The following is a 22,028-nucleotide window of genomic DNA, read 5'->3' as shown; positions in this document are numbered from 1 at the left end:
AATACTAGGTATTAACTCAGATGTCTGTATCATTCACCTTTTATTTGCTGTTATACCAAGGGCCTGTTGAGTGCTTTATTCTGATTGGTTGATAAATGTTCCATGAGTGTTTTTCTGTAAATCGCACACCTAACTTGTCAAATGTCTTAAAATAACCACCAGAGCAATGTTTGTGGTAATCGTGGTATAAGCAGAATAATTGACTCGGGTACTTTGAATTATTCGAAAATAATGCACACCCGCAGTGTAACAGCACTCCGCTTTGCATCATGTCGCATTACCACCTTGGATGTGCATTATTTTCGAATAATTAAATGGCCCGTTGTCAATTATTCCTTACCTATTCAAACCTATAGTTCATTGCTATGGTCTTTCTTTATAGAGAATAAACATCCCATGAAAAAGCTCATATTGTACCAAAGGCAGACCAATTTTGTTTCACTTCATACTGTACATTCACCTCACACGCCTCAAAAACATGCGTTCAGTATGTGGTATCAAAAAACGAATCTCAATTTTCCTTATGGATCATACAGTGACTCACTGCTGTATTGTGCTGAAAGTTGTTTACTAGCTGCTTGTCTGCGATCTGTGACTCACAAATGTTTTGTACACTGTAAAAAAAATGATTTCAAAAGTCATATGATTTCACGTTACTTTAACATTCAACCTGTTTTTTGGTTGCACAGCCAATTTAATTAAACTTAAAAATTGAAGGCAGCAGTTCTTGTAATCATTTGTTAATGTTTAAAACAAATGCAAAGTTAAAGGGATAGTTCAGCCAAAAACGATATTAAACCCATGATTTACTCACCCCCAAGCTGTTTGAGTTGCATATGTCCTTGGTTTTTAGACAAACACATTTTCGGATATTTTAGAAAATATTTTAGATCTTTCAGTTGATTAAATGTAATATTACGGGGTCCAGCCATAGTCCACGACCTTCAAGTCCAAAAAAAGTGCGTCCATCCTTCACAAATTAAATCCAAACGGCTCCAGGATGATAAACAAAGGTCCTCTGTGGACAATCCGCGCGGTGTTGTTGTAGAAATATCCATATTTAAAATTTTATTAACGTAATTAACTACCTTGCGGTAGCGCCACCATCTTACGCTCATCTGCATTCAGGATGAGCGCTTACGGAGCGTACAGAGGTTTCTCTGCTGCTCTGTCCCCCCGCCCTCCGAATTTGTCATACGTCACTAAGAAAAGTGCGTACACTACGCTAATACTCTCTCCTGAGTCTAAGATGGCGGCGCTACCGGAAGGTAGTTAATTACGTTAATAAAATTTTAAATATGGATATTTCTACAACAATACCGCACGGATTACCCTCAGAAGACCTTTGTTTATCATCCTGGAGCCGTTTGGATTTAATTTGTGAAGGATGGACGCACTTTTTTTGGACTTGAAGGTCGTGACTATGGCTGGACCCCGTAGTGTTGCATTTGATCAACTGAAAGATCTAAAATATTTTCTAAAATATCCGAAAATGTGTTTGTCTGAAAAACGATGAACATATGCAACTCGGACAGCTTGGGGGTGAGTAAATCATGGGTTTAATATCGTTTTGGCAGAACTATCCCTTTAAAGTAACATAAAAATATATGTTGATTTGGCATCATTTTTTTTTTTGCTAAGTAAAGGTAAGTAAAGGTAGATTTGTTAATGTTTAAAGCAAATGCAACATGAAGTTTTGCCTTGTGATTAGTTGACATAATTTATAAAAACAAGTTAAATTTGTTTAACTTAATTTGTTAAGTTTAAGTAACATAAAAATATATGTTGATCTGGCATCATTTTTTTACAGTGGTTTGCTGTGATGCCAAGTGAAGGTAGACCGATTAATCTGCAGCGATAGGTCATTGGTGGAACAATCGGCTATTGGCAAAAATCCATGCTGATAGTTTTTTCAAGTTGTGTCCTTTGCTTCGTATCATTATGAAAATATTAATTTGCTGACTAGATGCTGCATTAGCAGAGAAACCTTAAGGCTGACAGGATGCTAATATTAGTAGTACCTCAAACAGTTACACAAAAATACACGCAGATAAATCCAACCCAAATGTTTCATTTCATGATTATTACCATCCATTGGCATTAGTTTATATCCAGCTGGTTACTTTTATCCATGAATTAGCCAGCTAAGCTGTATTTTTAAGTTAAGAAAGCGAGCAATATGCAGTTATCGGCTACATTAACATATCCAACAAATAAAAATATTTTTTTTAGTTAATTTTTTATCTTTTTTATTATAACTGTAATACATTAATATGATTAATATATTTTTATTTATACATTTATTTCATTTAGCAAATTTTCATGGTTCAGTACTGTTGTTTTATTACTTTTGTAATACATTCCCTTTGAGTGTTATGCGTTTTATCCAGTATCCATTTTAAAAACTATCGGTCGATTAATCGTTATTGGCAAGTACGGACCAACCTAGTTATCGGTATCGGTAAAATCCACTATCTGTCGACCTCTAATGCTAAGTAGATGTCCTGAGAATCAAATAAAAACATTTTATTAAGAACATTTGTGCATTTGACAGACATTTTAATCCAAACTGTTTATCAGTATGTGTGTTCCCTAAGATTTGAACCCACCCCTTTTGTGCTGCTAGCAACTGAGCAACAGGAACAGAAGCTTTAAAGGAAAACACCACCGTTTTTCAATATTTTACTATGTTTTTACCTCAACTTAGACAAATTAATACATACCTATCTTTTTTCAATGTGTGCACTTAATCTTTGAACAGCGCGTTGTGAATGTGTTAGCATTTAGCCTAGCCCCATTCATTCCTTAGGATCCAAACAGGGATCAATTAAGAAGCAACCAAACACTTCCATGTTTTCCCTATTTAAAGACTGTTACATAAGTAGTAAGAACATATTGAAAAACGGTGGTGTTTTCCTTTAATTAACAAAAAAAAACAGACAGATGGGCCTTTATCATGTATGCTACGGAGCCCCTATGGGACATGGAGCAAAAATTAAATAAAGTTTAGCTTCACGTGCACACTACCGCGTTTAAAAAAATCTAAAGTTTGGTTTCATGTTCTCACGCGAAACCTTCATGTGCAGAATTTTTATTTAAGTTTAGTTTCGCGCGTGCACGTGAAACTATCTCGTGCGCACGTGAAAGCGAAAGTTTCACATGCGCACGCGAAACTAAACTTAAAAAAATTTCTGCACATGAAGGTTTCTGCACATGAACCAAACTTTAGATTTTTTTACTCCAATGTCTCCTTAGGGGCTCGGTAGTATACTACCTTGCTAACAAAATATATTACCATGCATTCCAAGACTGAAGCTACGTAGGGTTGAGCCTGATCAGTACTTGGATGGGAGACTTCCTAGGAAAACTAGGTTGCGGCTGGTAGAGATGTTAGTGAGACCAGCAGGGGGTGCTCACCCTGTGGTCTGTGTGGGTCCTAACACCCCAGTATAGTGACGGGGACACTGTCACAAAGTACCAAGTTCCTGACTTTCTGTGGTCTTTAAAAATCCCAAGATGTCTCGAAAAAGAGTAGGGGTGTGCACTGGCATCCTGGCCAAACTTGCCCATTGGCCTACTTATCATCGGCTATATCACTCTGTCTCCTCTTCACTAATAAGCTGGTGTGTGGTGGGCGTTCTGGCGCAATATGGCTGCCATCGCCTCATCCAGGTGGATGCTGAACATTTGTGGTGGCTAAAAAGAATCTCCCCGTTCATATGTAAAGTGCTTTGAGTGCTCCATAAAAAACACTATATAAATGTAACAAATTATTATTATAAAAATAGTTCCTATCATACCTTTTAAAGTGTATCATGGTAAGATTCTTCAAAGTACCTCGGACTGCTGTGTAAGGGGGCGAAACTTCTAAAACGCAGCTGAAAATGCCAGGAGGACGCCGAATGCCAGCTGTTTTTCAGCTACATGTGCCAGCTTTCTTCAGTTGAGCGCTCTGGTAGCTCTGATACTTCAGCTGTGAGCCGGTTGGTTGTTGTGATACTTGTCCCGCCCCTCCTCCACTGTGTGATTGGACGGCAGTGTGAGAACTGACATTGACGAGCGGAGCTTTTCACCCAAAGTTGAATATTTTTCAACCCTCGCCGCTCAGCGCTGAGTGCGAAAAAAACGCCAAGCACTGGTTTTCAGCACGGAAAGAAACCGCTAGCTGCTGTTTTTTTTTTAAACGCCAAGCTTCCATTGGAAACAACTGAAAGCATGCACCGGCCGCAGGCGTAAAATCTTTGGTGTGCATGCCCCCTAAGTACCATGGTGTACAATAATGATAATCATTCAGTACTATGATATATACCATTACTGTTCCATGGTACTGCCACAGTAGGCTATAATATGTATCACTGTAAAAAAAATTCTGTAGAAATTGCAGCTGGGTTGCCGGTAATTTACCGTAGATTTACATTTATGTTATTTACTGGCAAGAGTTTGTTCAAAGTTAAATGAACATTAAACATTTACAAGTCTGTCGTCTTTACAGAGTAAAACTAAAAAAACAGCATCAAGCAAAACATTCTGGGAAACAAAATCTGAAGCAAAAACAGAAAAAGGTTGATGATGATTTCTGGTTCCCAGAATGCTTTGCATGAGGCTGTTATTGTATACTTTTATTCTGTAAAGATAAAGACTTGTTGATATTTAAAATTTATTTAACTTTGAACAAACTCTTGCCAGTAAATAACATAAATGTAAATCTACGGTAAATTACCGGCAACCCAGCTGCAATAACATTGTAATTTCTACGGAATTTTTTACAGTGTAGGTTTTCTACTAACGTTTTACTCTTTTTAGCTAGTCTGTATGACAGGCAGTATGACATCAATGCAAATGGAAAAAGGCTGCTGAGTTTTCTGTACCATTCAGTCATCTTTAACCTGTAGGTCTGGTTGATCCCTGCCTGGGTCATCTCAGTCAGATTATGTTATGCAGGGGTCACTCCGAAGAGCTTTTAAGAATGAAAGAGGGCTGACCTCTCTCCAGGCTCATCTTACCACTTATAGATTAAAAGGGATTGATGGACAGCTATGCTTCCTCATTAGACAAATGTATTTTCCACTGTTCATTTATCCAGCTATGGCAGATATGAAACACATTTATCTCTTTTTACAATTTTGTGCAATTACGATATTCTTCACTGTTTGAAAATGAAAATAGGCCTTTATGATGCAAAAATAAAATTATTTACAAACAAATTGCTTATAAATGCAAGTTGCACAAAAATCAAAATTATTAGAATTATGATATGGTGATTGTGACAGTAACTCCAGCTCCAAAAGCACATTGTTTATGTCCATACAACTTGTGCACTATATTACAAATCATCTTTGTGTCAAGCATTGGATAAATATCTTCATTTACATATGTTTAGCTAAGTGAGAATGCTCAACTTCATATATGCAAAAGAAACTGTGCACCAGGTTTATTGGCGTATTGGTTTTGGTCTTTTCCATCCTTTATAAATTCCAGGAAATGACCAGAATACTCGAAAAAGAAAGGGAGAGAGAGAAAAGACTTAGGAAAGTACCCAAGTCTTGCCAGTGCCAGGAGCTGCTGAATATTGGATTCCCTTTCTGAAAGCATCCATGAGTTCTCCCCCACTGTTGCCGTGGAAACATCGGCCTGTATGCTGAAGCTAAATTTACTGCAGTGTCCCTCACTTTCACAGAGCTCAGTTTCATTGATTTTCAAAGCTTTTATTTCTTGCAACAATTTCATAGGAATAGTACTATATCTGTGGCCTGTCATTTAAAAAAACATAAAGCTTTAAATTGGGTTATTTAGTATAAAATATTTGCTTAATTATATCAAAAACATCACCCTAGCTAGTCACAACCTAAACACCATGCATCTGTCACACACTTCTGTGACACTGATGCTAAAACACATACATACTCCCTGGGGAGCAACTGCGTACCTTATACTCCTATAAGAGAGAGAGATGTAAAAAATAAGATCTTATTCCATTTCTCTGCAATGTGGCTATTAAATAACTGCTTATTATATCGGTTAAAGCTTATTAAATTGGTTGTATCATAATATTTTTCTCCCTGTCTTTTTGGATGCAGTGTTTTGGGTTACTCTCATCCAGCCTCCAAGAGATAGAGAAATCTGCTGACATCATTCTCCAAGACCCACTTACCAAAGAGAGGAGGAACAGAGGGAGGGCGAGAGAGGTTATGAAGCAGCAGTCTGGAAGGGAGGGGTAGAGAAAAGGAGAGAGAGAGAGAGAGTCAGATTGGGGCGGGCACTCTCGTAATCAGATCGAATACTGCAGCTCACGCTCACATTTCCCATGCTGTTACCGGCGTGGCTCTGCAGCCCCCTCTCTCACATCCACACTGGCATAAATGCACACGCACTAAGTACGGATCTTCTCGCGTGCGCGCTGGAAAGCATCTTCGCACCGAGGAGACAACAGCCTACTCTCGTTTATTCTCTTCTTCTGTCTTTGCTGGCTCCTGTGGGCTGTTTTTTAGGGAGTGCGTCAGAGGCTTTGGCACACAGATATGCCTGGTGAGACGGCACATCGGAGCGGGCCCACACAGGGCCTACTGGACTCCGGAGACACACAGTCAGACCTACAGGGACCAGGTGAGCAAACACTCACACCACATCACAGCATGCTACATCAGGGATAAGAAAGGAGATAAGCGGGAGTGGAAAGCTGGATAAAGGATGCATGGTTGAATGCGTACATCTCATCGAATGATCCAGTAGGACAGTCATCTTGAAAAAGAGAAATCAGGAGGTCTAACCGCACCCAGAAAGATTCAGTGTAGATGCATTGTGTGCTTTAAGTGGTTGTAGTACACACACCCCCACACTCCTCCTTCCTGACTGCAATTACAGGAGCATGACACAGCATCACTGTCAGGACCCCGAGTTATGGCATCAGTTGAAATCGAGGCCGCATTAGGACAAGTGCATAGGTGTCCATAATATGCCAGTGTGAAAATGACACAGATTTGATGCAGTGGTTACTTTAGCGTAAGGTCTTAATGGTGTGGGTGTATGTTTGCTTGATTTGAAATGGGGCGAGCATGCAAACTGCATTAAACTGAGCAAAATAGTTTCCTCACTTTATGTAACTACACTGTTTTGTGATTAGTTGTTTCGTAGTTATGGTAAAGGATCTGGACATATGGTCAGTAACATCAGTCAATAATGGAGTTAATGGTCTTGGTGCGAAGGACGTCTTGTCAAAATGAAGATGCGGGGATGGGTGTTTACATTCGTAGACACATGATACTTAATGTCACAATTAATTCATTAAATAATTTATTTACTAATTCATTCCTAAGGAATGAATCACGATGTGTGCAAAGTCATGAAAACTTCCATTAAGGTTACACGCAGGTGTTTTATTTAGCGGAAAGATTGCCCTAAAAACGAGAACCCCCATGTGATAGTTAAACTTGTGTGCATCTTGAAATGACTGAGCTAATAAAGAGAAAGGAAAAGACAAAGGGAACAGGGCCTGGTTTTGAAATCTTTAAAGTGTCAGTCCACTTTGTTTGTGTCATTGTTGATGCACGATGAGACAGTAACAGGTCATTGGTGATAAGGGTGTGGTATTGCACAGTTGTGTAGAATATGACACAATTCCTTGTTAACCTGGTAATGATGCAGTATACTTGTCTTTTAATACCCTTATGGAAATTAATCATGGTTTTACTACAGTTAAAACCAAAAAAAACATGGTATCTGTAGTATGGTTACCACAGAATAACTATAGTTTTGAAAACCATGGTTTTCAAAAACATAGTTAAACCATGTTTACTGTAGTAAAACCATTGTAATCAATATAACAAAAAAACATAGTTATGTACTTTTACCACAAAAAATCACCAGGGTTAATTTTCTTAAGGGTAGTTTTTTACTGTAATGTAAGATGTAAAAGGCACTTACTTTTGCATGCTGATACAGTAACAAAGTAACCCAACCAGTAAAACTTGCAATACAATGTAAATCTTAAATAAAATAGATATAAAAAAAATCTGTTTTTCGATCTATTCACAATTTGTGAGATTAAAGTGCTTTTTATTTATTTCATTTTTGGGGGGGGGAGTACCAGAGATGTTTAATTTTCACTGTAAAAAATTAGCTGTAATTATGCAGCTGGTTTCCAGTAACTTACTGTAGAAGATAAAGATTAAAAATGTTTCATGTTCATCTAACTTTAAACAAACTGTTGCCAGTAAATAACATAAATGTCAAATCTTTTAGTCATGGGCAGCTATAGTTGCCAGTAATACTGTAATTTCTACAGAAATATTTTACAGTGTATATTTGAACAGGTTGTTGCTTTAACATCTGTTTAAAAAAGGTTCTTTAGATTATAGAAAGGTATGAAAGAAATGGTTCTTTGACAGAATGGTTCTTTGAGGAACCAAAAATGGTTCTTTATGGCATCACTGTGAAGAACCTATTAAGTGCCTTTATTTTTAAGAGTGTACTGCTGTCGTATAAAAGCCAGATAGGCTAAGTGGATTTTGATCGGGTTTGCTTGGCCTGCTTCTTTTTAGTCCTTAAGAATTACATCACACATACACAAACACACACACACACATACCAAGAAATCAGACAGGTCAGGCATAAGACGATCAGTCAATCGGGGTAGATTTGTCTATGATGAAGGCTGCTCTTTGCGACTCCTTTAATCTCTTAGAAATTAAACCTAAACATCTATTTTCAAACCTGAATTTCTAAAAGCATACTGTACTTTAGCTGACACTGGAGACTTGCCTTTAGGGAATCTATTAGTGAAATAACAGGTGTTTCATCATTTAGATTCACTTGTCTCCAAGGTCAATGCCATTGGATTTGGCTTCAGCATGAGAATTAGACACTTCTTCATTGTTGTTATCAATCTAAACATATTAGCTGGGTTGTTTAAACCATTGTTGGTTCAAATATAAACATTTTCTGGGTTAATTTAACCCAACAGCTGGACTCGTCCCTTTTGACCCAATGCTGGTTTACAGTGTCTATATAAAAAAATAATAGCAACACAGAGAAACAATATCATTGGGATTACTTTCAGGGTGATTTTTCTCAGCTAATGCTTGATATAAACAAAAAATCTTACAAAAAAAAAACACAGCATTATTGCCTATTGTTGGGGATGGGAAATAAAACATCGCTGAAACTTGTCAGTCAGATATTCTTTTGGCATATTAGATTATTTGGCATTATATGGTAATGATGCAGGTTTAAGTTGTTCATTTCCATGGAGGAGAGTAGAATTATACTTTTAGATTTGAAATGAGGTGATAACTCAGGCACCATCTGCTCATCATACCTGGCGAACAGCAGTGATTTTTCAGAGAAGGGCACTCAAAAAGAGAGTCAGAAATACACGCGCATACACACACACACACACACACACACACACACACACACATATGGGTGATTCTAATGAAGTCCAGACTTAAAAGGTGTCCAGCATAGATTTTTTTTTTAAAAGCCATTGAAGCCAATTTTTTTTTTTGCATAAGATTAAAGTCTGAACTTACTATAACCATTATTTTTAGAGGATTTAAAAAATATTTCCTATAGAATTATTTACATTTTTTAGATTATCATTATAAAAAATGATCATTACCACAACATGATATTACATTAAATAAATGCATTTACAAACTCATGTTTCAGTAATGAGAACTAAAAAGTTGTCTAGGTACTATAACAAACAAAATTTCAACTTTTATCTGGAGAGACAAAATAAGAACTGCTTACCTGGTAGCCATCTTGAGTGTCACGCAGTCAATTATGTCCCTTCCAACTAATTTTTTTTGAAAATGTTAGTTTCTTGAGGGCTTAAACAATGATTATAAATTGTTGCGGAGGATGAGAAAATTTTTCTTTGACACATTTATATTTCTTATTTAGGGATGGGACAATTACCGGTTTCACGATTAACCACGATAAAATGTCCTGACGGTTAGTATTATCGTTTAAAATGTAATTATCATTACCACCGTGTTTGATTACCGTGATTTTGAAAACTCCGTTTTCAGTTTGAAAACTCAGAATCAGTTTGACGCAGGCACGCACATGCAACATAGTTTTTTGCAAAAGAAGGCATTTGAGGGATAATTTATTGTATTCATTCATGGTAAATTTATTAGACGGATTTTTTTATATAATTTCAGGGACATTAAATTGTGATTTTCAAAATTAAAACTTGTTCAAATGTTTTCAGTGTGTGTATCAGTTCTTTTTGAACATTTCCATCTCCGTTTTAACAAAACCATGATATTGTCATATATTGATAACCATGATAACTTTGGTCACTATAACCATGATATGAAATTTTCATACCGTCCCATCCCTATTCTTATTATTGTCTCTACGTTTACCAATGATCATCAAATACCACATGTTTCTTTACTGTAAATGTTTATAGTATAACCTGCACTGAAGCTTTTTATTTTTTTGATTTTTTTAATTAAAAATATTTCCATATCAAAGAACCCAAATCCAGTCATGGACACATTGCAGTAATAAAAATTGTCCACTTAAATGTGGGGAAAAAAACTAAATTGGTTTGTATGATGTCATTTGAAATCATGTGCAAAATAGTACATGAAGAGATGTTTGTAACTGTATGCTTCTTATTTTGATACTCTTATTTTGCATTTACTTTTTTATTTAAATGTTTCATGACACCTCATAAGTCTAATTTCGCGAGAATCACCCATATAGGTTTATCTTTAATTCGAGGACATGCCTTGAGCAGGTGTAACTTGATACAAAGTGTGCAAAAAAAACTATATAAAAATAGTACTAGTATTGCTCCATTATGCTTTTGATTAGCAGATGATGTTTTGGTGCAACAAAGGCCCTTCTCACTTCTGTACACACACACACACACACATACAAACAATCGCTTTGCATACAGCTCAAAAACAGTGCTGCCTTGTGCAGAAAACAAAAGTTGTGACGTTATGACTGCGAGTCATGACTAAGCAGTACAATCAAGCTACAGTCACACATACAGAAACTGTGACGCATGCACATGCACGATATAGCTCAAAGGTTTTGCAAAGAACACACTGATATACACTGCAACAACACAGTAAGATAGATCGGGTCACTATGACATTTCTAGGACAGACAGAAGGAGACACAGACAATGTTACACATAATGAGGAGGGCAAAGAAGACAATGAACAATCAAATAGAAAAACAGTGTGGGGAAAACACATCTATCCATCCATCCTTCCTTTTATTTAGTATAATCATGTATATCCATTTGTTTTGACTTATTTTATTGTAAGGAAACTGAGGCAATGTCAACAAGAGGAGTTAATGATATTCCACAATGAGTCTTTCAGAAGGCAACTGTGATACAGGGAGAACTGGTGAAAGTAACGTGAGTAAAAGCAAGTAATTTAATAACAGCTCCATTCTGCTGCAGATGAACCTGTCAGACTGATAATCACTACATTGTGTAAAGAGCTGAGAGGAACTACACTTCACTCATCATGTTAGAAAAATGTCCAACACACTGCCGTGTATCTGCTGAACATAATAAACTGCATGACTGTCAATGTCTGACAAAACTATTATAAATACTGCCCAATACTCCCAAAACATGCATTGTGTGCATTCCAGCAGCAGAATTTAGTGATTTACAGCAAAATTTTTATCTCACACAAATCAAACTTAGCAGTTTTTAAATAGTTTTTAGAAATAATGTCTGTTATAATTAATGTATTAATGTAATGGGTACTCAAAATAGCAATAATGTTCCAAAGCATACACATAAGAGACAAACATGCCCTGCTCCCTTTAAAATAAACTTCAAACGGCTCTGACACAAGAACTCCAGTTGAAGTGTTCTGCCATTTATAACAGGGCATACAGACACTCGCTTTGAACATGATTCATCCATATTGTGTGCGCATGCAGAGGTGTTAGAAATCCAGAGAGAAAGAAACCGATTTCCGCTGACACTGCTGCTTATTGGGCTCCCTTTAAAATACACGCTGTCACCCTTAGCTTGCCATGCAGGCAAAAAGACATTCAATTACACTGTGGACATTAAAATGCTCCCCACAGGGCTGACAATTCAGCCCCATCAAAAGCAATATTCTCACCTCTTTCCTTTTTCTGTTACCCACTTTCCTGAATATAAGTAATAGTTTATTCATGATATAGATTTGATATGGTTTTAGATTTCAACCAAGGTTTGTGGACTAGCTTAAAAAGCACTGAAAAACAATATGGCCATGTTTCACATTTGAATCTCAAGGTTTTTTTGGATGGTGCAGCTTTTTGTCTTGGTTTGGCGATATGTCTTTTGTATATTTTCCACTTAAAAAATACACTTTATATAACAGTATTTGGGTGATCTTTGCAGTGTTGTGTTAAAGTACAGTATTAAATATTTCATACGTGACATTAAAGTGACACTACTAAGAGAAGATTTACATATGGGTCAACAAAGAGATTAGTTACCCACGTATTTAGCTTTGAAGTGACTTTATTTTCCAAACAGAACAAAAAAAAACAAGTTTATAACTTTTATTATATTATATGCTATCTGCAAAAATATATATATTTTTAAATATATTTCAAAATATACAAAAAGTGGCCAAAAAATACATTTGCTGAAATATATTTAGAATGTGTTTACAAAAATATTTTTTCACCAGTAGATGTTTTGGCCATTTTTGTATAATTTGAAATATATTTTAAAATTAATTATTATATATATAATATTTTAAAGTATTTATATTCATGTCACATTGGAATTGGAAGAAAAATGTTGTATGTTACAAACTTTTATACCACGGCCTGTTGAATGCTTTATTCCGATTGGCTGAGAAATGTTCCATTGATTATTTTTCTGTAAAACGCACACCTAACCTGTCAAATGTCTTAAAAATAGGCACCAAAGCAATGTTTGTGGTAACTGTATAAGCAGTATACTGTAATTGAATAATGCATTATTTCTTATGTAAACATAACAGGTGTGAAAAGGTTTAAATTAAGTATAGTTAAAATTAAGTATATTTATTACTGCAAAAATTTACATTATAAAATTTTATATTTCATACATACTTTACAAACGTTTTTATTTTGGCCAGAAAAAAAATATTTTTGCAGAATAGTTTGATCAGTATGGTAAAATTTGAAATGTATTTGTTGCCCCTAAAATACAGTTTAAAATATATGATAATAAATGAAGGTTAAAACTAAATATATTTTCAAATTAAAAAATATATTTAACTAAGCTTTACTTTTTATAAATGTATTTAGCATATATTTAAAACATATTTTTGGCCACAGAAATATATATTTTTTGTAAAGGTTAGATTGCTGTTATCAAATATAATTTGTTATCAAATAACACATTTGTTTCAAGTGTCCAGTCTTGTGTAAAACTCAACATTTGGGCATAATTAATTACTACTATTTATTTTATAGGTAGTTATTATCTAATTTTTCATGTAAACAACCACTAAATGTAATATTTTTTCTGCCCTAACCTTTTAGATCTGTCTGGTCAAACATCCAGCTCTTCAGCATCAACTCCAACTGACAGCACCTCCAGTCCTTCTCCCGGCAGCCCTCCCAAAGTTTCCCCACTATATACTCCATTTGGTCCCCGTCTAGTCATGGCCAAACCAGCCACTTCTCCTCGTCCACAGCCTGAGGGTGCAAGCTTTGAATTAGATGGCCGCTCTGGAACCATCAGCCGGTCCATGGGCCGGTTTGGTAGAGGAGGCTGCAGACGAGGTCCTGTTAAAATGGAACGAATTAAAGTCCTAACTGGAGCAGAAATAGAAAGTGACTATCCAGAACCAGAGACCATGGACACAAGGGTAGTAATGGGGCAAGAGGCTTTACTGAAAAATATGGAAACACGGGGAAACACAAGAAAACAAACTGGTCAAGAGACAGCAATTTCAGTTCACCAGACATCAGAACCTTCTATAAAAGGTCAAGTGGAAGTGGATGAGAAAGCAAAACTTGACACTGGTCAAATGAGTGCCAATGTGGACCAGAGTAGGAGTTTGCCTTTGGCTACAGAACGTGAGAGAATTTCAGGTCAGTTACTTGAATGTCCAGTCCTAGAGCCCAAAGTGAAAGATGTAGAGGTAATCGACAATAGTACACTTTTCTCAGACCATGAGGGAGAGCCTCTGTCTTTATCTCAGGGTGAAGTGCCTTCCTTGTCATTTTCCGAGCCACCCTACGTTGTTGACCCACAGTGCATCGGTGTCCTTCCAGGACTCGATCCTGATCGTTACTATACAGCCCCTTCCACTCCCATTAAGATGGCTTACTGCTCACATCTCAAACAACAATGGCGCCCAGGCAGCCCGAGCCAATGTCCTGGTTCCCCAACTGATGAGTCTGATCTATGCTCCCCTCCTACCTCTCCCTCTGGCTCCTATATCACAGCTGAGGGTGGCAGCTGGACCTCTTATACCTCTAGCACCTCCAACTCTTGCTCCCCAAATCTAACAGCAGAAGCAGAGTTGCAAGAAGCTCCTGCTTGTTATGTTGGGTCTCTCTCAGAAATTGGTGACGAACTTGGAGAGGAACGGACAGTGACTGAGAGAGAAACTTGCCTATGTAAACCAGACATACCCGAGTTGTTAGAGGACGTGGCTTGTGAAAAGGAAATGCCATCAAGAGAAACCTGCAAGTCTAACTGGGAGACTGAACATGTTTCCACACATGAAAAGTCCAGAAACACTGACTCCCACAAGAAAGCTAAAGAATCTGAGAGCTCTCAGGTGTTGACAGAGATCCATAACACCCCTGATGTAACTCAAGCTTTTAATGATCTGGGTCATAGTCTGCAACTGGACTTCAATGCCTGTGCATCAGAACCACTTGCTAGCATTGACCCCTATCTGACATCAGATGATAATGCGACAGCTCCACCTGTACTTGACACAGGGAGAATAACCCCTCTCACCCATTTCTCAGAGACTGCCGATGTAGACAGTAGCAGGTTATACCTTGAGATAGGATCCTCTGCTCCTCTGTTTTATGACTTTAGGGAGGATGGACCTGGGGGTGATCCAATGATTCCTGCTTCTATGTTGCCTTTTCATGGAAGCCTGATATTCCAGGCAGATTCCATGGAGATAACACTGTTCCCTACAGATGATGACCAGACGAATGACGTGGATGCATATGCTGCTGGAGAGGAGGAAGCAGATGTAGATGAGTTTGATGATGAAGATGATGAAGATGATGGTGATGATGAGGAAGATGTGGATAAAGGCAGTGGTGCACAACAGCAAGAGGCACCTTGGGTAGGTGAAAGGGTTGTGGAAGACCCAAATGATGATGACACCTCAGCATCCTTCCTCAATTCACTTTCAGAGAACTCAATAAATGAGGGAGTAGATGAGTCTTTTGCTTATCAGGATGACACAGAGGAGTCAATCGATTCCACATCTTACAACGAGGATGAAGACGACCATCTGTATAGCACTGAGAAGCACGCTGAGCTTGCCCAAGCCTTTCCTGGGCCAGATGAGGAAGTACAGTCAGTAAGCCATGCAAAACCAGAATCCTCTGGGAGTGAGAGTGAAATGGAGATATCTTCTGGATCATCTCAGCCTCCACATGTCGAACTGCAGGAAAATGTACCAGACTGCAGTGTCCGTGATGAAAGTGTAACCAAAACACAAATCTTTGAATCAGAATCACTAAAGGGTCAACCTTTAGAAGCATCAGCAGCCAGAACAGTAGACGAGGAAGACAAGCAGAGTCCAGGTGCTTTAACAGTCATGGTCACTGAAGACACAGGACATCAAAATACCACAGATGCTCCAACATCATTGGTTGATCAAGACAAATCAACTGGACAAGTTTCTGATTTCTGTGCGGCAAGTGCCACCGTAGCTGATAAGTGTTATGAAACTAATGTAGAAGATAAGCAGGAACTCGATCAAAAAAATGGAAATAGCATGGACTTTATGGACACACCACTACAGCTGGCTCAAACAGCAACCAATGACCTAAATAAAGGAGTTCCTCAATTAACATACCTTGATGAATGCAGCCCCACAAACATTCCAGTCTGTGCCTATCCAGAACTGTCTGATGTGGCAGATAATTTATCTTCAGCAGATGTTTTACCATCTGAAGGTTCCATAAATCAAGATAATCTGACAGAGAATCAGCCTGGCAATGATGATATAATCCATGCTTCTCAAAATATGTCTTGTTTCACATACAGCACACTTGTTATTTCACCAAAGAAAGAGAACTCTCAAAACAGCATGACAGAAAATGAACTTTGGCAACCAAAAGATTCCTTATCTTCAGGTGAATGTTGTGACTTTGAGGCTGAAAATCTGCTCATGTGTGAGATAGCCAGATCAGTGCACAGTAAGGGTGTGTCTGTAGCTCATAACATTGCTGCTGGTGAAGACATCATGGGTGATGATGAGGACAACAATACTTACTGTGACCTCCAAGAGAAAATGTCAGATATTGAAGTAGGTGTTGTTGAGTCAAACATTGCCAGTTGGAGATCCATCCAGGATCTTTCAGAAGCAGGAGGAGGTGAGGATGATGCAAATAACCTTCAAAATCCAGAAAGCAGTCCACTTATACATTGCAGCTCTGAAAGCTGTCTGGGGACATCGTGGAATGATTCAGAAAAAATGTCTACACCTGTGATTTTGAGTGCTTCATCCAAACTTTCACTGAATATGCTTTCAGATGATGGAAAGGATGTGAAAGATCAGACTCTTAACACTGACTTCAACATTCCAGAGGACTCATCATCAGACATATTGAGGGAAGAAATATCTTCGAAAGAGATGGCCAAGGATTTAAAATCTTGTCAAGGACCTGACACAGTGCCAGTTTCAACATTCAACAATATTTCCCAGGAACAAGCTGATGTTTCTGGATCTACCACAGAAACTACCAAGGAAGTCATTTCAAACCAATCAGAAAAACCTGGTCCTGTTTCAGATCAATGTCACGCAAACCTTCAGAGTATTAACCGACCAAACCCTGACTCTGAAAACAAGCTCATATTCAACTTGCAAGGTGGATCATTCGGCACATTCACTCCCAAAAAGAAATCAACCAAAGGAAAAAAAGCTGATTCTACAGAAGCTACAAAACTACATGAAGAAACAATAGTAGATTCCAATGGCAGGGCTCCTAGTAAAGCTGATGGAGAGAAAGTAAAACAACTAGAGGCGGAAATAAAGAAATGTGAAGTTAAAACTGATGAAGTTAAAGCTGAACAACTTCAGGAGCAAGAGACTACAGCTGACCCTCAGGTTCTGAAGACAGTTGAATTTATCTCACATAAGAAAGAAGACAAGGAAGTAAAAGAGTGTCAAAAGAGAACAGTAGAAGATTGTAGAGAGAATGTTACAATTAAAAATCCTGATCAAGGTTCACCTAAATTATCTCTTTCAGATTCTGAGAGAGATAAGGCAACACCAAAAACAACTAATTTAAGTCATGGCACCAAACCAAAGGTATCTCATGCCTTCAAAAACAACATAGCAGATTCAGACTCAAAAGATAAAAAAGGCATCCAGTGTAAAGAGAAGGAAATGGAAACTGCAGCAAACCAATGTTCAAAGCCTAGTATATCATCACCGAGAGAGATATTAGATGAGATTCAGACAAAAGAGTCTGATGTCTCTGAAGCAGAGAAACTTGAATCTCTTCAAACCCACAAACAATCAATGTTTTATTCCACTGACTCCAGCTTTATTGATCTGAAAGAGCCTGCTCATAAAAAATCAATGAGTCCAACAAAAACAACAGACCATACAAGTCTTGATGTTCAAAAGGAACTTTCCAACAGTTCTTTGAGTATATCAGGTCTGAGAGAAAGCACAAGAGACATCAATGACAATCACGTAGAGCGCTCATTATCTCTCAATATGGACAGCTCAGAACAAGGCAGGATCTCTCAAGTCCAAGAAGAGGACCTTTCTACCCCTATACAGGAGTCACAGCCCATACATGACACCTTTCAAACATCTGCCATCTTCTCACAAATTCAGCAAAGTCCAGACAAACCCTCTCAGCCTGACATTCACTGTCCTCTTCAAACCACCAGGATTAGCAGTAGAGAATTCCCAGAATGGGATTCAGAGGAACAACCAACAACTCTTTATCCTATTCACAACACATGCCAACATGAGGGTGACAGAACAAACCATGCCAAGCCATGCAGACATGAGAACCCTGCAGGTAAACTACGGTTTGTTATATAATGTGTTGTTTAGTGTATTTCATGTTTCAGGCCAGGAAAGATTTGCATTAAATTATTTCTTGTGTTATTCTTAAGTTCTTTGTAAAGGGCACCGAACAGAACAGTCTCATCCCACAACATCCGTTGGACAAAGAGACAGTTTTGCCCAGAGATCACTGAATCAGTCTGATGAACGGGAGATCTTACCTTGCATAGGCCCAAGACCAGACTTCATGGCAAAAACTCAACATACACAAGCCGGGCGACATGATATAGAACGAGATCTCTGTCCAATTAACTACAGATCAAGAGGACTGGATGATATGGATCTCTCCTTTAAAAACAACAGTATGTGCATCATCTGCCATAGGCATTAGCATGTAGCTTATCTACTTTGTCAGCTTTATGTTTCTGCTTTTTGTGTAAATAAAAAATATATATATTATTGTGTAAAAACCCTCGCTTAATCTGTGCTACACTGAAAAATACAGAGATCTTGCTGTTTTAAAAATCGGTTCTGTATCTTTTAGTAGGTTCAGGTAATGAGACAGAAAGTGATGGTTCAGTGCCTGAACTAGAGGAACCCAGTGGAACTATGCTGAGACCCTCAAACCCCCAGGTGAGATGATGATTAATGAACAATAAACTGCAGTTTAGATGTTACGCCTTAAAGGAAAACGCTGCAGTTTTTCAATATTTTACTATGTTCTTACCTCAACTTAGATAAATTAATACATACCTATCTTTTTCAATGCGTGCACTTTTAATCTTTGTACAGTGCCTCGTGAATGTGTTAGCATTTAGCCTAGCCTCATTCAAGCAAGAGGCGTCTGCAAAGATATAAAAGTGAAAACATCATTGTAAACTGTACATTTTTCAGATGAAAACTTTTTTTTCATTTATTTTAGAAAATGTCCAGATCTTTTAGTTGTTAAGATTTAAGTATATGGGGTCCAAAAGGTGTGCACCCATCCTTCACAAAAGTAATCCAAATGGCTCCAGGGGGATAAATAAAGGCCTTCTGAGAAGCTAGGAAGCTAGTTATTTTCATTTATAAAGTTTTAAAAATTGATATTTCTACAACATCACTGCACAAATTACCCTCGGAGGGCTTTTGTTTGTCCCCCTGGAGTGGTTTGGATTGCTTTCGTGAAGGACCGATGCACATTTTTTGGACTTGAAGGAGGTGGACCCCATATCCTTCAGTTTTAACAACTGAAAGATCTAGAGATCTAGGACATTTTCTAAAATAACTTAAAATGTGTTTGTCTAAAAAATGATGGACATATGCATCTCGGACGGCTTGGGGGTGAGTAAATCATGAGTTTAATAACATGTTTGGCCAGACTACCCCTTTAAGTACTGGCATGTGTACTTATCGTCTTTATTTGTTCATTTCTTAGTTACCACATTCTCCTGCTGATGAGTCAGTGAGCAGAGCTAAGCAGAGCCGAAGTGAGAAGAAGGCACGAAAGGTGTGACTGTTGCGTACTGTATGAATCAAATACCGTCCTGTGCATATAATCTCTAACCTAATCACTTTGTCCATGTGGTTGTGTTATCATTACAAGGCGATGTCAAAGCTTGGGCTGAAACAGATCCATGGAGTGACACGCATCACTATTCGGAAATCCAAGAACATCCTTTTTGTCATCACGCGTCCAGATGTGTTCAAAAGTCCAGCATCAGATATTTATATAGTGTTTGGAGAAGCCAAGGTATTATTTTGTGTTGTCTTTATTCTGTTGAACACAAAAGAAAACATTTTGATAAATTACGGTAAACACACTCAGTTAATGGTACCCATTGACTTCAATAGTATTTTTGTTCCTACTACTGAAGTCAATGCTTACCATCAACTGTGTGTTCAACAGCATTCATCAAAATATCTTCTTTTGTATTTAACTGAATAAATAAACTCATACAGGGTTGAAACACCATGGATGTGTAAAAATAGTTGTTAAATTTGGATGTTAAATAGTTGTAAAAGGCGGAGTGCATGATTTTTGAAAAACACTTTGGAAAAGGGAGTCGGGCCAACTACCAAAACACACTTGTAGCCAATCAGCAGTAAGGGGCGTGTCTACTAAACGACATCGTTGTCTGGGTTGCGAATGTATGGGGTGGTCTTATCAAAAGAAGCTCCAGATTCTATTGGGGTAGGGGCGTGTTTGTTTAGATTTCAAATGTAAACACTGGCTTTCAAAGATCATGCACCCTGCCTTTAAGGCTTTGTCCACACGAAGCCGGTGCATTCCCTATCCGATAATTTTTTTTCCTTGTTCTAAAAAATAATCTGTAAACACGGCATTGTCTCAACAAATATCTGCGCACACACGAAACCACTGAAACCGACTGAAAGCGGTGTAGTATATATGCCGGACCAGTATGGGGCGCTGTAATTCTGTCACAGATATACACTATACACAGAGAAGAAGAGTTTGAGCATGCGTATAACCAATGTATGGTGTTGTCCATTATCGCTTGTTGCTCACCACAATTGCATAGAAGCAATAGATTTTGCTGTAATAAAGCTAGTAGGCTCAGTAGCTTCTGTAGCACGAACACAATCACGTAGTCCGCCGTTATTGTTGTTGCTGTTACATGTGACGCTTCCGACACGTGATGTGATGCCGTTTTCGCTTCACAAAATATACGGATTGGCTGTACACACGAAACCGCAAGGGTGTCGATTTCAGATTTATCCACTTTAGGACCTGGTTTCAAAAAATAGCGGTTTCAGTCTCCCAAAACGCCGGATCCGTGTGGATGAAACGCCAATACGATAAAAAATGTATACGTATACAGTGATACAAGTCTCCATGTGGACAGCCCCTAAGGGTGTTTAGATATATTTAATGAGAAATTAAGATCCAAGTTTTGATAAAGAATTAATTTGTTCCTTTAATAAAAATAACTAATAGTTACTAGTGTTCATTGACCTCTCTGTATTTTCTCTTTATCAGATTGAAGACCTGTCGCAGCAGGTACACAAGGCAGCGGCAGAGAAATTTAAAGTTCCTCTCGACCCCTCACCTGTGCCATCAGACATCACACCGAGCCTGACCATAAAGGAAGAGAGTGAGGAAGAAGAGGAGGTACAAACCTTTTATTTTTTTTTAAAGTGTGATTAAAATAATTAAATAAATGAATTAAATCTGAATCTCTTTTTCTGTTGGTAAGCTGGATGAAGGAGGGCTGGAGCAGAGAGATATTGAGCTGGTGATGGCTCAGGCTAACGTGTCTCGAGCTAAAGCTGTCCGTGCGCTGCGTCACAATAAGAACGACATTGTCAACGCCATCATGGTGAGATACTGCTTCATATTAGCTATTCAATGTACCTAACCAGCAGAAATAACTAGACTGCTATACTGATGTTACATCTCATTTGTCTTTTTTCAGGAGCTGACCATGTAGAAGATCATCTACTCCCTTTGCGTGTTTTTCCCCAAGTAATGCTGCTATATTGCGTCACCCAAACTCCTGCTGAAATAAACCTGTTAAAACCAGAGCTGCTTGTTTCCCAACATTATCTCAATTCGTGCACCTTATAGACAAAATGGCATATTATACAATCATGATATATTTTAAACGTACACACTTTTAATATCGCCTCAGTGGCTCAGTTGGTAGAGCAGAGAAATAAAAGCTGATATCCTCAAGATTGCTGGTTTGATTTGTACGTTTTTTTATGCATCTTTTTTGGCAAGCACACATATCAGATGTAATTCTAAATACATTGAAATTAATAAAAAAGTGAGTATTTATTTACTACTTTTTTAAGAATGTCACCCATAAGTTTCAC

At 37.9% G+C, this 22,028-nt stretch overlaps 1 protein-coding gene across 2 annotated transcripts; it reads left to right on the top strand.

Moving 5' to 3' along the window:
- The first annotated feature begins 6,224 nt into the window (after window positions 1-6,224).
- nacad (NAC alpha domain containing) lies at window positions 6,225-21,887 on the top strand. Of its 2 annotated transcripts, none has more exons than XM_055210148.2 (9): window positions 6,225-6,603; window positions 13,519-18,222; window positions 18,320-18,571; window positions 18,757-18,842; window positions 19,627-19,698; window positions 19,795-19,941; window positions 21,190-21,321; window positions 21,407-21,529; window positions 21,626-21,887. In XM_055210148.2, the coding sequence occupies exons 1-9, from the start codon at window positions 6,519-6,521 to the stop codon at window positions 21,638-21,640; spliced, it is 5,616 nt and encodes a 1,871-aa protein (XP_055066123.2). In that variant the 5' UTR covers window positions 6,225-6,518; the 3' UTR covers window positions 21,641-21,887. The 2 variants fall into 2 exon arrangements, with proteins under 2 accessions (XP_055066123.2, XP_055066122.2); XM_055210147.2 differs by having other exon boundaries at window positions 6,227-6,603; window positions 18,754-18,842.
- Window positions 21,888-22,028: the final 141 nt, after the last annotated feature.

The sequence above is a fragment of the Misgurnus anguillicaudatus genome, chromosome 10 (assembly GCF_027580225.2).
Source record: "Misgurnus anguillicaudatus chromosome 10, ASM2758022v2, whole genome shotgun sequence".
In the NCBI taxonomy this organism is placed as follows: Eukaryota; Metazoa; Chordata; class Actinopteri; order Cypriniformes; family Cobitidae; genus Misgurnus; species Misgurnus anguillicaudatus.
This window is presented reverse-complemented; position numbering and strand designations above follow the sequence as displayed.